Source organism: Pristis pectinata, chromosome X (genome assembly GCF_009764475.1).
Source record: "Pristis pectinata isolate sPriPec2 chromosome X, sPriPec2.1.pri, whole genome shotgun sequence".
NCBI lineage: Eukaryota > Metazoa > Chordata > Chondrichthyes > Rhinopristiformes > Pristidae > Pristis > Pristis pectinata.
This window is the reverse complement of record NC_067450.1, coordinates 8,528,471-8,543,792: the sequence shown is the minus strand read 5'-3', so window position 1 is coordinate 8,543,792 and position 15,322 is coordinate 8,528,471. Positions and strand designations below refer to the sequence as shown.

General features: G+C 43.0%; 1 protein-coding gene across 2 annotated transcripts in view; it reads left to right on the top strand.

Annotated features, from left to right (window-relative positions):
• LOC127567029 (integrin alpha-6-like) overlaps nt 1-14,068 on the top strand; it is a 185,347-nt gene extending 171,279 nt beyond the window's left edge. For both annotated transcript variants that reach the window (XM_052009657.1, XM_052009656.1), the window contains 4 exons: nt 438-548; nt 1,321-1,419; nt 2,222-2,347; nt 5,864-14,068. In XM_052009657.1, coding sequence (XP_051865617.1) covers nt 438-548; nt 1,321-1,419; nt 2,222-2,347; nt 5,864-6,022 — 495 coding nt within the window. In that variant the 3' untranslated portion in view covers nt 6,023-14,068. The remainder of the gene's footprint in view (nt 1-437; nt 549-1,320; nt 1,420-2,221; nt 2,348-5,863) is intronic.
• The last annotated feature ends 1,254 nt before the right edge of the window (nt 14,069-15,322 follow it).

Here is a 15,322-nt window from a genome sequence, read left to right as displayed (position 1 = left end):
CGCCACGCTTCCGGCACCAACATAGCATGCCCACAACTTCCTAACCCGTATGTCTTTGGAATGTGGGAGGAAACCCACGCAGACTCAGGGAGAATGCACAAACTCCTTACAGACAGCGGCAGAAGTTGAACCCGGGTCACTGGTGCTGTAATTGCGTAACATGTGTCAGCAGTTGGGTTAAAACTGCAACTGTTTCGAGCCTGATTTTTTTACTTCAAGGAATCCAACCAGTTTGCTGAACTATTATAGTCCAAAAGTCAAAGCTTCCATTTCTTGTGTGTCAGACAAACCTGAAGGATTGTCAGTTCTCAGTGGGTTAAATCAGCACCCATCAGCTCAAACCTGCACACAACATTTGATTAAACAGCAACGCCTGTTATGGAGCGTCCATGTGTAAATTGCTTTTGTTTCTAATTGTGTATAACGTCTACCCACAGGACTGTGAACAGGGGACTGCTAACTGCGTTGTCTTCCAGTGTCCCCTGCAAACCCTGGACACAACCAGAGTGAAGGTCAAAGCACGACTATGGAACAGCACTTTTTTGGAGGTAATTTTACAAGCAATTGCACTGCCAAATCATACCAGCCCAGAATAGTGCAATGAAGGTCTCCCAGCACTGCCTGTGGAGGCTTGTCAATTAAATGTCACCTCATTCTAATTCTTGGTGGCCATAACTTTGAGTTTAAAATTAACTAGAATTCAGGACAAATATTGTGAATGGTTACAGAAACAAGATGTTCAGATGATGATGCAGATTGATTGAATCTAATTCAATGTCAAGTAGGCTTGAGTAGCCTCCTCCTATTACAGTCCATTTCCAATTTCTTCGATAGCATAAGCACAACTGATGTGGGAAACTGAAATCGTTGGGATAAGTATTTTTCTTATGAGCTCAGATGTTGAGGCAAGTAGTGGAAGATGGAATCATGCAGGTTTCAGGTTCCAAAGTCTGTGCACATGTTGCTAAGTTCAGCGGTGGTGAAAATGCTGGAAAGCTGGCCCACATTCCCTCCTTTCATGTCTGCCTAGTGACTGCTTCTTACTTAATGCATGTACGTAGATACTGAAGAAAATTGGTCGGACTTGGCAGTGATGACTTCCCCACAGTGGAATCATCTTGTGTCGTAGTTGTCTCAACTCAGACGTGGGTGAAACACTGAAAGGCTGCCGACTTGTGCTAGCACATTTGTGTGTGGCTGTGCTGGTGTTGACCTTTGGTGGTATATTGCTCCTGCTTAGAAATGAATGGCCTAGGGCGGGGAATTCAGAAAGGCTTTTCATTTTTAATGATGTGTTGACCTGTCTTATTGAAATTACAGGAGTATGCATCACTCAGTGAAATACATGTGATCATTCGTGCTGACATTAGTGTGAAGTCAAGCATTAGAAACCTTAAGGTGGAGAAGGCTGCTGCGCAGGTATGGAAATAACTACAAACCCAGCCTTTACTGTCAGTGTCGGCCAGCTTTTAGATCTGACACAGTAGGTTAGGCATGTAGGGAATGCGTGAGGTTTTATTTCAGCTTCTGATATTTGACTATTACTATTTTAAGCTGCATTCCAGGTGCACCGTATACAACAGAAAGATTCACTGAACTTCCCATTGGGGATTGGATTAATGCAAAAGGCTGTATGACTCATCTCCTACCTCCACTATAACCATGATAGGACAATGTGTGCGTAGTATCACCCACCAGGAGAATGCTAGGGACTCGCTGACTGTCAGCCTCAGAAGGGTCACCATCCATCCAAGTTTGCCTGGAAATATCTAAAATGGAAACCAGACAAGAGAAGTCCATCTTTTTAATATTCAATGTCAGTTTCTCTCATTTCCTACAAAGTTCCATGTTTAGACAATAATTATTAAAGTTTTTAGTGCATTTGTAGCATCAGTAAAGTGTGCACACCTATCTGCTCCCAATCCCTTTTCTGTTGATTTTCACACACACCCCTACTATACTCCTCAAGGTGACCCATAGAACCTTTGCAGTAAAAACCTCTGAAGAAAGCACTTTGAGACTTTAACTACAGCACTGACTTCTGGTGCAAGAAGACAAATTGCCTGTGAACCTTGTCTCCTTGTAGTGTTTCCAAACCCTTTTTCACTGACAAAGCACACACGCACACACAAAATCGCTGCATATCCAGAGATTTTAAAAAAAGGCTTCTGATCCTGTGAGAACTTATTAGAATTACCACTGTGACCTTTAACTTCTACAGGTTACCTTGCCAGTATATCCAGAGAAGGCAAGTGCAGCATATGGCGAAACACCCTGGTTGATTATACTGATTGCTGTCCTAGCAGGAATCCTGGTATTGGCTCTGCTTGTTTTGCTCCTCTGGAAGGTAAGCACAGATCTGATCTGTTCAACTGGGTGTTGGTGGTTTCGCTAGTTCACATCTTTTTTTCACATTTCTTGACCTATGAGGTCTGAGGCTTCAAACATGAGTAGAACTGTTTCTTTCCACTTAGTAACTAGATGTAGCATTAGGGTAAAAAAAACAAGGCATTGTCCATTTGAGTCTGGTCCAGATTTTACTTTCCATCCAAAGCATCATGAAAGATTTAGCAGGTCCAATGCTGCCTTTGGTGTATGTTCCATCAGCAGATGGGACGTGTTGTAGACTGTTTCCTTGCAAGAAGCTTCAGCCTTTATGGATGAAAGTTATGATGATGATTGCCTTCAACTTTTTTAGTTACTTTGGTTGCAGTCAGAGTCATCAGCTCTCAATTGGTGAGCTGTGATTTGTTGGTGTTTGCTATAGGGCCAGTGACATTTGCTTTCAGTATATCAAGTTAATTCAATCTTATGGTATCTTTGAACCTCATAGAAATCAACTTCACAGCATCATACATTTCCTTCCACTTGTGAGGGGCAAGTTTTTATTACAGAGACTGGTAGGTGCCTGGAATGGTGCCAGGGACAGTGGTCTGTTCCTGTGCTGTACTGTTCTATGTTCTATGATCTTGAGACTGCTCCACTTACCCTTCTGTGCATTAGTTGCCCTTTCTCTACCATGGACTGGGATCTACTGTGATCCCTCCAGCTGATATTGTGCCAATTTGGACATGGTTTTATCGTTCTATCACCTTTCACTATCTTTGGAAGTTAGATATGAAAGAATCAGTTCACTGAAATGTAAAATTATGACTTAAGTTTCAAATGTGTTTGACATGCAATTGTAATTCCAATTCTTGATCGTAAGGGGTGGATTACCTTAGTGCATCATTAGCAACTAAATTGTAAATATTCTTTGAGAGCAGGCCTTTTACTTTGCTATCTATTGCCCAGAGAAAAGCTTCCCAAAGGGTTGGCTAAAATCTACAGAAGGGATTGTAGTGCTTTCAAAGTGTGCATTGAACAGAATGACACTGTGGTTGCCTCGGAATGAAAAAGGAACAAACTACATGGATTGGGTTTGAGGTACGGTGTCTGTGGGGTTCAGAACTCCTCTCATTTCAGGATTTCCTTCATGGGATCCAGGGATTTTGCCATCAAATTGAAGTAAGGAGGCATTCATGAGAGAATTTGCTCTCTCCTGGAGGTTAGAAAATCCTGTCTCCAGTCATGGTCTTGACCATTGATGTCTCTTAAAACTGAGCCAAACTGAATTCTGATTTCTAGTCTATTGACTGCGTTCCTGAAATGAGAGCCCCAAATCCTGCACACATCCCTGCTATTCCTTTGGATGCCAGATAACTCATCCCTACTTGGTTTACCTGTCATAACACTGGACCAACATTGCTTCCTTATAGTGCGGTTTCTTCAAGAGAACAAGCAAAGAGGCTAAGTATGAAACCGAATATCACAGGGCCCATCTTCAAACCCAGCCATCTGACCAGGACAAACTGGCCACCGAGGCATAATGCTGACTTCTGTAGCGGTAATTGTAGTGCCAGATCCCTGCTTGGTCCGGGGCAAAGGCTTGCTGTGGTAGTGCCAATGAATATAGTGTGTGTTTTTTGCACGGCATTGAGTGCTTGTACGCCAGTGGATGACGGGTGGTGTAAGGATTATAAATAAATCTCATGTTTAAGTTATCTACAGTTTAAATGATTTGGGCATAAGACTTCAACCCTGTTGCATCTCCCATTGAGCAGCTGAATATGCCTCAAAGGGATGTTCCCCAGTTCACAGTTTCGGCCCCCCATTATAAATCAGGAATCTGGTTGAGAACATAAAGATGACCAAACCCAGTACTCAGCTCACATCTTTATCAAATTTTAAAGTCTTTATTGCAAATACAGTGAATCCCCAACCACCACCTCAGATTAACATTGTCTTGTGCTGCAAAGTCATTGATTCTTTACTGGGTTCCACAAGTTGTCTGCCTTGATAATGCCAGTGAGGTTTGGTGTTTGGCCAAGGGGTGAGGTTGATGGTTGGCAGCTGTCTTCACTGCATATGCAGAGTCATAGCCAAAGACTATTTGAGATCTCTAGCCCATTGTGAGCACCAGTGAGTACACATCCATCCGCTGTGGCAAGGCATCAGCTGGGATGTTTAAAATAATCCAAGTGATTTGCTCAGGAAATAATCCTTGCACTCTTCACCACTCCCTGCATTTGTGTATCATTAGGCAGCAATGGATGGGTTTGCGATGTGCATTAGGCATGCATTTCTGTTGATTTCTGTTGATTTCTGTGACTTTCCTCTTCCCCACACCTTGTGAAGTTTGGATTTATTTTCAGTGTGTACACAGTAAGAATAGCCTGAAATGCTCTGCATGAAACACATTTTATTTGAGTGTTTTATATCCCCAAAGAATCAGACATATCGTCCCACATGCTTGTGTGTATGTTTTACTTATTGAAATAGCTTTTTTGCCCTTCTGGTTGAGATAAAGCTTATCTGGACTGAAGGGGCATTTGGATTTAATTTGCATGAAGTAACATTGCCACAAACAACAGTTCAACTTTAGGAAGTATTAAACACTATCTCTGTTTCTCCTCCTTTGCTCTCTTCTAAGGGTCTCCCTAGGTTGCTTCTGAACATCTTGGCGCTACTTACAAGTCTCTTTGTAACTGTGCAGTTTCCTTCAGCTCGAAGAGTTAGCACACAGGACATGGAGCATCTCCCATTGCTCAGAATACAAGGCCAACAGGCGGTCGTGTGGAGGGATGGCAATGTTTACCAATCTCAGACAAATTTAACTAGAAATAGCCTTGGCATCATGGGTTTGACTATGGTAGAAGTCTGCAATAGAAAGAGATAGATAAATGTCAGTGTACATCAGTACCTCCCAAAGGTGCTCAGAGCCAATGCAAGCTTTTGAAATGCAGTAAAGTAGGGCAGGCAGTTTATACACAGTAAGCTCCCACAAGCATGAGTGAGATAATACCTAGATAATACATCTTTTACCAATGTTGGTTGAGGCATAAATTAGGACACTAGGGGTAAACTCCCCTGCTCTTCCTGAACACATGGGATCTTTTAAATCCACTTGAGAACACAGATAGGGCCCCCAGTTTAACATTGCAGCCAAAGGGTAGCGCTTCTGACAAAGCAGCACTCCCCAACACTGCACTGAAGTGTCAGTCTGATTTACATACTCAAGTCTCTGGAATGGGAGTTGAACCATAACCTTATAACTCTGAGGTGAGAGAGTGCAACTGACTGAACCCCCTGCCAGACGCAGTTACACAGAAGTGGGGATGGGGGTGCAGAGGTTAGCGGGAGGAGGGGGGGAAGGGGGGAGAGGGAGGAAGCTGGGAAAAACTCAGATCCAAAGGCAGGTGCCAAGCATCACTGAAAGAAACTTAACCAAGGCTGCCCATGGCCAGATCCCATTTCTTTGATTTGTTTTGCACAGTTCAGGAAGCAGAAATAAATGGCATTCTCTCTTTTTGTCCTTTTATAGTGTGGATTTTTTAAGCGTTCCCGTTACAACGACACCGTCCCTCAGTACCACGCCGTGCGGATAGGAAAAGAGGAGCGACAGCTACACATTGATGAGAAAAAGACACAATATCAGAAGGAATGGATGACTCACTGGATTGACAGTGATGGCTACTCATGAACCTTATTTATTTTTATATACTTTAATAAGCAGCTTAAAACAATGCCCTCCCCAACCTTACAACTCCCAACAATCATGTATGTTTCTGATTATAGCAACTACCAGCTGCACTGAAAATGAACAAGGTGACACTCTGAGACAGTGAGAGCCACAAACTTGAATCCTGAACCCAGAGTAGATGCTTGACTACTCTCTGTTGGTGATGCTTCCCTGATCTCATTGTACATCACGATGGTGCTTACCATTGCTGAATTAGAAGACTTGGTGTCATTCATATTTGGTTTTTTATATAGGTAATAAGCACCCTCCCCTCTGCCAACCCCCACCTCCTTACCCCAACTAAATCATGTCAACAGTTATCATGCCATTGTGGTGCCCTGGTTCAGATCCCCAACAAAATAATCTGCTATGACTTGGTTTCCAGGTTGAGTGTGAGGGGAAGCGGGGACTTGTCACTTACCACCGGACCCACCTCAGATGTGACGAATCAGATGTAAAACAGGACATGTTGACTGCCTATTTAGCACTCATTCAGAGTATATTTGACTGGCTGTAAGATGTTCTTAGTTGATGGCTCCCCTGTCAATTCATTCCAGGGCAAGAAAATAGCCTTTTGCTTTCCAAGCTCACTCCAGCTGGTCTGATGCAGACTGCCTATGACACAACAAACAAAATGCCAACGATGAAGGAATATCATGCTGCTGGGGATTTGAGGTGATGACATCACTTCTTAAGATCACATTATAATATGTAAGAAACAGAGAAGGGAACTATGACAACTTACATTGATGAGATGCTTTGCACATCCGTGGGACTTCCCAAAACAGCTCCTGGCTAATTGAACTGCTTTTTAAGTGTGATTGCTGCTGTAAAGTAAGGAAATGTGGCAGCCAATGTTAGCACAGCAAGATTCCACCAAAAAATAAGGAATGAGGTGACTGACATTGAATGAAGGTAGACTCTTTGGCTCATTGGCCCATGCCAGTGTTTGTGCTCTAACAGGCTTCCCTCCAGCCCATCAGCATAAACTCCTATTCTGACTCTCTGTTCTGTTTGAGCGCGGCTATCTGCTGGGTCACTGAGATCAGTGACCAGCACTAAGACCACAACTGATTTCTCATCAGGGTTGAACCTACAGATGCATGAACAAGAACTTCAGTCTTGTCTTGAAATGGTCAAGGTAATCACTTTGGCAGACATTAGGTACTCATCCCCTAATAACTAAGTAGACCGCAAAAAAATGGTGTCATTTAGTGAAGTGAAGCTCCAAGTGTGAAGTTTCATTCAGTGACACCCAGGTCAGAGGCAGAACCACATGTTGGAGTCTGGCTTCATGTTAGAATGGAGAATTGCAAAATAACTCCTTCCAAGTCAAAGCAAGTGTCTGTGACTTTCCTTAAGATTCAAATTTGACATCCGGTTAGTTATCTGCCAGTGTAGTTGTCTGGGCTTCCTTGTGGAGCACTTCATGGAGATAAATAGACAGTCCTGGTGAAGAGATAAGTACCTTCAGCAAACCCACCCCACCCCCAGACTTTAGTGTTCCCCTCACAATATGTTAAACATGCAGCACACCAGTTTTTTCAAACCGAATCAATCAGCCCCCAAACCCTCTCTCCCCTACCTCTTTGTCTTTTTTCTATTTTCCTCACCTCTTTCTCCCAGGTTCCCCCCTGCTCTTTGTTTAGGGCTTAGGCTGATTAGAAGTACATCCCAGGCTGAATTCTGGGTACAAAACCACATCCAACTGATGCATGACACATCGAAATGTCGCTTCAAAATTGGAACCAAGTTGTAACAAATAGAATAATAATTGACTACATTGGTCAATTATATCCTAATGTCTTAAACCACTGTCCTTGAGTTGTGTAATTTATGCTTTACAATTGAAGTAATTGTATCCATTATAAGCCATAACCAGCAATGTTATCTTACAGTGCAGTTGTAAATGAATAAGGTAAGGTATTTAGCAAAGAATTGCCTTAAAAGGACCACTTAAGTCATCAGAATTAATAGCTAGACCTAAATGCTTTAGATTTGTCAGGTTTAATGCCATAAAACTGCTGCTGCCAGTTTACTCCAGCAGCTGATTCAGACTGCTAAATTCAAGTACCTATTCACTGTTTAACTGTCAGAGAACATTAGGCACGAATTCTGCATTGAATCTTGCACTAGACATGGCTCCATCTCTGTTGGCAGTAGATACCCTCTGATGCTGAATGCCATGGACAACCAAATGATGCTAACTTTAGACTTTCTCAGACAGGGCAGTCCCTCAGCTTGTCCATTCCAAATTTTCTGGCACTGAATAATTTCAGTGCTTCTATCCTTGCTAGTTCCTGCCCCACACTATAATCAGGTCAATTCCAATGCACCAGGACCCTCAACACTTTGTTTTCAGGCAACAGCTGTTATAAAATGTAAACCCAAAATGGCCATGCACAGGGCTAAACAAACACCCATAAACACAGACAAAAACACAGCACCAAAGCAGTACCTTGCTGCTTCTTCAATGATGCTGGCATCTCCTGAGTCAGAGCACTAGGCTCACTGTACAGCCAGGATGTCAGGAAGTCTCAAGTACCTACTACCAGCAAGCTATGGGACCCAACCTAGGTGTCCTGTCTGGGGACACAAAGCTCTGATTAACATTAGTGTATGGAGAACTGTAACATTCAGAAGTTAACAGTAGCAGCCAACACACAGAATTAATGGTTCAATAAAGGCCCAGGGCACTCCATGATAATGCAAAATGAGACATGTTTTAGGATTCACTCTGCTTCACAGTGTTTATTACTGGACTGATTCTGGGACAAATCTCACTTTGGGAATGAGTAAAATAGAAAATACTGAGAATGCACAGCGGATGTGAGAGAGAAAAGGCATTGGTGAAGGTTTCAGGTGCCCCTGAATTACCATTTTCCCCCCATTGTCCCCTAAGATCCACTTTGGTGACCATGATCTCACACCTCTAGAGGTGAAACATGTGTCACATTCTCTTTTTGTTTCATATTTGTTTCTTAGAGCAGTGTAGAGATTAAGAACTGTGCAATAGATGTGCAACTGACGCGAAGCATTCATTACTGCAGAGATATAAACCAAAATTGATGGAAACACTCACTGGGCCAGAGAGCTTCTTTGGAGAGAAAAAGAGATTTGACCTTTCACGTCAATGGCCTTTCATTGATTTGAAGTGGTGACATGGTTTCTCTCTCCACAGACGCTGCCTGACCAGCAAAGTGTTTCCAGCATTTTTGGTTTATGTTTCAGATTTCCAGCATCTGCAGTGTTTTGCTTTTAGATGCCCTCAACCAGCCCTAGTGGATGGTGCTTCTCAAAGGGAGCCAGGGCCTGTGGGCAGAGGCTTCAAGTCAAGGAAGTGTCAACAACCTGTATTGTCCTTAAACCTTGAAAATATCTTTGGATGGGCTGTGTAGATGGATAACCATGCCCCCACCACCACTAATTGTGAATGGATAAAGTGCAAATGCAGCCTAGAAACATTTGAGGGTCACTCTCCCATTAAGCAGAATCAATCTGGTCTTAATTAGGCATCAAACTCAAACACTCCTCTGTGGTAATCAGAAACATACCAATATGGCTCCTGTTTTTGATTTCTTTTATTGTCTGAATGAATCTGTGGACTTGAATGTCTTGGCACATTCAGTATGTTTTGGAGACTTATTCACGAAACAGACCAGCAAACAGGACCAGACTACAGGTTTTCCACCTTTAATTTGGCAGTTTCTTTTCCAAAGTATCTTCCATGTTCCGGAATTTGCCTCTGGTGTTTCCCCCCTTTCTGCTGAGAACGTTAATTCTGTGGGTATGTACTCCAGTTCTACCTCTCCATTGGCCGGAAGTGCTCTGGCTGATTATTCTGGGAGATGAGCACTAAAGGGGAACTATCAGTGGTCCAGGGTGTTTATGAGTAGGTCACCAGCTTATTTCAAGATTCTCTGCTCCCCAGGCCATGATGTGTCTCCCGCAACAGTCTCTTTTGCTGTTTCTCTGCAGGAGTTTTCAAAGGTGGGTCCTGATGCGGAAACCCTGAGGTAGAATTGGTCTTCAACGTTTGTATAAAAACAGGTGTGCTGTCACCCTCCACTCCATTATTTACTTCCTTTGCCTTTGAAATAGCAAAAATCAAGCAGTTCCACCCAACTCAAATTTCACCCCATTTTACCTTGGCCCAGACAACCTTGGGTTCAATCTCAGCCTGAGGGTTATGGAATTGGTTATAATCCACAGGGTTGGGTGATGGCGGGGATGGGGAGAATACTGAGGGTGAGGGGAAAATTGGAGGGGCTTCCGTCTCCTGTTGTTCTGGCGCCAACCGTTCAGAGGCCCGTGACCACAGAGTGCCTCGTAGCTTCATGACTTTATTCTGAACTGGCTGACATCGTGTTTGACTGGTCCTGTTGACCTGTAGGGCTGTATCATGAGTACAGACACTGAATTACCATCTACTGAATCTTTAAAGAAAGTCTTTATTGTGCAGCAACAATTATTAGTGACCTGAAGTGACTTCAACACAGTTTAATGTATGGTACTGTACAGTGTTAAATCAATTGTGTGCATTAGTAGCAAGGTGTGCATTATCAGAGATCATGCAAGAGTGAAGTCTTGCTTGATTCAGATTGGTGTGCAATGTTTCCCAGTTTATGAATGCGACTAATCAGTGTGATTGTATCAGAGGACAGTGGAAACACTCCTTTTCAGCAAAGCTTTAATCTTTGTTTCATGGTTAAGAGCTTCACACTTGTGTACAGTACTTTATGAGGAACCCGCATTCTGCTGTCTTACCTTTTAGCTCTACCCACACAATGTATTGTTCCAATGGCAAAGACAGGTGACTAAACCTTTAGGCTAGTGCCAATCTAAAGTGCCCAAATGCTTAGTTTAGTCTGGGCATTGCTGAAACATGAAATGGACACCATGTTTAATTTAAGACCAATCCCAATTGTTAATTGTCTGCCATAAATTACCCTGAGAATCTGGGAAGAGTTGATGGGAATGGAGGGAGAATAGGTTACGGGGAAAATTAGCAGATCAGATTGCACTGTGAGTCGGCATCAACTTAATGGGCTGAAATGAACTCTGATGATGTAAGGAAAGATGGAATATGGAACAGAATAGGAAAAATTCTCCTTCCCTTTTCCCTCAGCAAGCCCGTTCAGGTCAGCCAAGATTTTATTGAATGGCAGAGCAGGCTTGAGGGGCCAAGTGGCCCACTCCTGCTCCTAATGCTTACGTTCCCCGTCTTGTCTCGTCTGCTTTTAAATGCAACAGGAAAGAGAAACTTTGGATGAACCTCGGCTGGAGATTCTATCTGCACAGAGGGTTGAGGAGATAGATTTCTAGGTGCTGTAATTAGTTCAAGGTTTCTCCTCCAGCCTTCCCTCTGCTCACTCTCAAGTTCTGGTTAGAATCTGCATGCTCGGCCAGTTATAGTCATTTAGCAGAACAAGTGCCACATTGTTTAGTCTCTTTAAGTGTTAATCCACTGGTAGACGGGGACAACTCAGCTAATGTCAAGTTCAAACTGCCCTTGGCAAGGAATACTTGCTGTCTATTGCCATGGGATCCAAGACAGGGTGGGGCTTAAAGAAAAATGAAGAAAATCTGCACACACACTCAGTCAGTGGTAAGAGATGTAGGGGCAAGTGTTTGGTGGGATGCTTGTTTCAGGACCGCTTTTAGTGTAGTGCCAAACCAGCAGTGGATGCATCAGCCCTCCCCAAGCCCCTCTACCGCTCCCCCATCTTGTTATTTCACTTTGGAGCTGACTGATCTTTTCCAATGCCTTAAATCAGATCAAAGAAACCTCCTCCCAAAGCTTTCTGGGATCTTCATGAGCCACTTGTCTGCCAAGGAATCAAATATTTGACAAACAGATTGGCAACAGTATTTGGTGGCCAGGCAGTGTGTCTATAGAGCAGAGTGGCTTTGTTCAAACAGGCAAAAGGGGCATTATCAGCGTTGGAGCACTGTTTTGACACAGTTTTGTTCTGTCCAATCCTGGAGACCTAGAAAAACTAAAAAGATTTTAGTTGTTGGTATTACTGCAGTCAAATGTTCTGTTCCAGCTTCTCTCAACCTTCCCATCGCCCTCTGAAGGATTTGAATCAAAAGGTGCACTGTCAATAAATCATTAAAGGATATTTGTAGAATCTAGAGGTAAAATTCTCACTTGAATGCCATTTAATTATTTCACCAAGACTGGCTTTGCCACACTTATTGGAGCTAACAGTTAGAGATCCTAACCAATTAGCTGGAACCAGCATTTCTGATTAATGAGTGAGCTTATCTTACCCATATGCACACATGTGAATTATTCAGGGTGCATCATCTTTTATTATTTTTAGCATTTAAGGGAAAATTCACTAATCCCACGCTGCTACTAAGGAAGGGATACAGTCAGAAGTTTGGTCCCATAGATGTCTGAAATCCAATGTGTGCTCTGTTTGAGTATAGCTCCCTGTAGGAAATGTGTGTGGTCAAGTACCTAATAATGCCAAAATTCTTCAAATCATTGGAAGTTATTTCTGCACTCTGGCCTTCCAACCCTGCCCCTTCTTCTCAGGCCTTCAGAAGTGTCCTGGTGGTCCAGCAGGTTCATTGCTGGACTGGTCCCTTTGTCTCTGGGTGGCCACAGCACCCAACAGGAACAGATGCTCATGGAGGCCAGTTTAGACCAAACCACTGAAGAAGCAAAGGTGAAGGATCAGCTTCCACTATGCTGATCACCAGACAGGCCAAACAGCATTGGCGACAAGTTGAGGTAAATCAGGAAGTAGTAGTTGGTTGATCTCAAACTTGGAATTTTACAGCCCATAAGAACAGATGATTGACAGGTAGGTATCGCTGCAATCAGGTCCCAGGTCCGAGCTGGCATGATAAAACTTTAACCTTCACAGAATGAGGTGAATAAGGCAAGTAAGTTAGAAACAATCCCACTGAACAACATCAAGCCATGTAACTCATGAGTACAAGCCTAAAGGAAAGAAGTTTTGTGCTCCTTATATCACAAACTGGTTAACATGGACACTAAATCACTGGTCACAAATTATTCCCTTATTGCATTTCCTTGACAAATTAGTTAACAGCAAATGTCTGTAACTGTTCTGCCCTATATTTTTGTGCCTTACCTGCTTTCAATGCTCCCTTTTGGTGTACACTTTGCATCTAATGTGTTTAAATATAGATATTCTTCCTCTAATTGTTGATGTTCATTACACTTTATTGTGCCTAGTGATTGACCAGTTCCTGCCTTTAACCTGATTTCTTCGTTAGACTCTGTATCTACAGTAGAGTTAGGAGAGGTAAAATGATTGATCCTGTGTAGACTTAGACACACCAATCCAATGTCACTGCTGTTTGATCATCTGTCCTGGAGATTTGCTAAGAATGCCATATCCTGAACAATGTCACCAGACTCTCACTCCCCATACTCTTATCTTTTCAATGGCCTGGCCTTTACAAATAGGCCATTAGTGCAATTTGGTGCTGTCTCTTCTCAAATTGGTGTGCTTCAAATCAGAGATTACTCTGTGAGGAGCTAATTTCAACCATACGCCAACTGATTCCCAAGAAAAGATTGGAAAGAGACGAGGGAGGGGCAAAATAAATCTCAGTGCATTTCATCAAAATATCCATGCATAAATGATTATTGATCTCCTCTCACCTCCCACAGTGAGTGTGTGAACATGGTCAAGGCAGGCAGCAGGGGAATAAATAATGGCACACACACTGATTGTGTGTCTGCACTGGTCAATCACTAGTCATGACCTTTCACCTAAATGTTTTGACGTCAAGTGATAATGCACCCATGTCTAAATACAGCTGTTGAATATTAATATAGCTCAGATAATCAAAGTGCTCCATTTTTAAAAAAAAATGTGGTTGTATATAAATCTATATTTGAGTGTGGTTGCATTGTACATTTTGTTAACAAATTTCATTTCTTTATTGAATGTTTGTCAAGCAGTTTACTTATTTAATGTTCAATTCTCAGAAGTAATTAAAAAATTTGGAAATGTTCAATATTGTGTTATTTCAGTCTTTTAAATTTAAAAACAGAAAATGCTGGGGATATTCATCAGGTCAGGCAGCATCTGTGGACAGAGAAATCGAGTTCATGTTTCAGAACCCTGTAATGTTAACTGTGTCTCTCTCCTCAGATACTGTCTGACCCATTGAGCATCTCCAGCATGTTGTTTTTATCTCAGATTACCAGCATCTGCAGTTTTTTTTCCACTTTTTGATTGTTTGTAGTTTCTCTGGCTTTCACTTCTCCTTTCTTGAGAACGCTGATTCATTGCTAGGGTGATTCTTGCAGAAGTGCCAGCTGCCTAGGTTATTTCACCAACATGTGGAGATCCTTTCCGTATGAACGAAAGTCACTATTCGATCTAGCAGGGAGTGGTTAGAATGTGGAACTCCTTACCACAGGGAGTGGATGAGCCAAATAGCAGAGATGCCTTTAGAGGAGATTGGGGAACCCATGAAGGAGGAAGGTCCAAAAGGACATGCTAACAGTGTTGCCTGAGGTAAAGTGGGAGGAGGCCCCTGTGGAGATGAACACTAGCATAAACCTGTTTCCAAGCTATGCATTCTACATATTGCTGCTAATATCAGTGGACTATTTGCTGATGATCAGACGTGGGCTTTTGGGGGAGCCACATGCACTGTGTGCTGACACTAGTTGGTCACCAAAGAGTAGAAATTCATCAGCGCCAGATGAGGCATGAATAAGGGTCTTGGCTCATTGCACCAATGGCTGTTTTGGTTGTGGGCTCACCACAACAAAATTCAGTAGCATCTGAGGCTTCAGGCACTGTTGAATGGCCCTGAAAAACTTTCCTCTATGCACTGTGCCATTGTGGACCACGCAAGGTACCAGGTAAGTCCAGGCTACCTCTGTCCAGGGATCGTGGGGCAAGAAGAGTCAGGGGTCAAGTCAAGTTGGAGGCACGATTGGGGGGAGTGATTGGGGAGTCAGAGCAGAGGTAGGGGCCTTCTTGGGGTCAGGGGGAGGTGGGAGCCGAGGGTGATTGGGGAGCCAAGGGCTGAGACCAGTGGGGTGCTAGTACCACGTGGGTGAGTGCTGAAGGAGAGGGGGTAATGGGACTAGCTCGGAGCACTGTTGTTCAGAGAGTACCCAATGACAGGGGTCCTTCAGAACAATGTGACCTAATTTCCCAGGCAAGTACTGTATGGGAAATTATAACATTCCATGTAGAATTCTTACCGTCCACACAAGTACAGTTCACAACTGGAAACACCCAGTCAAATATC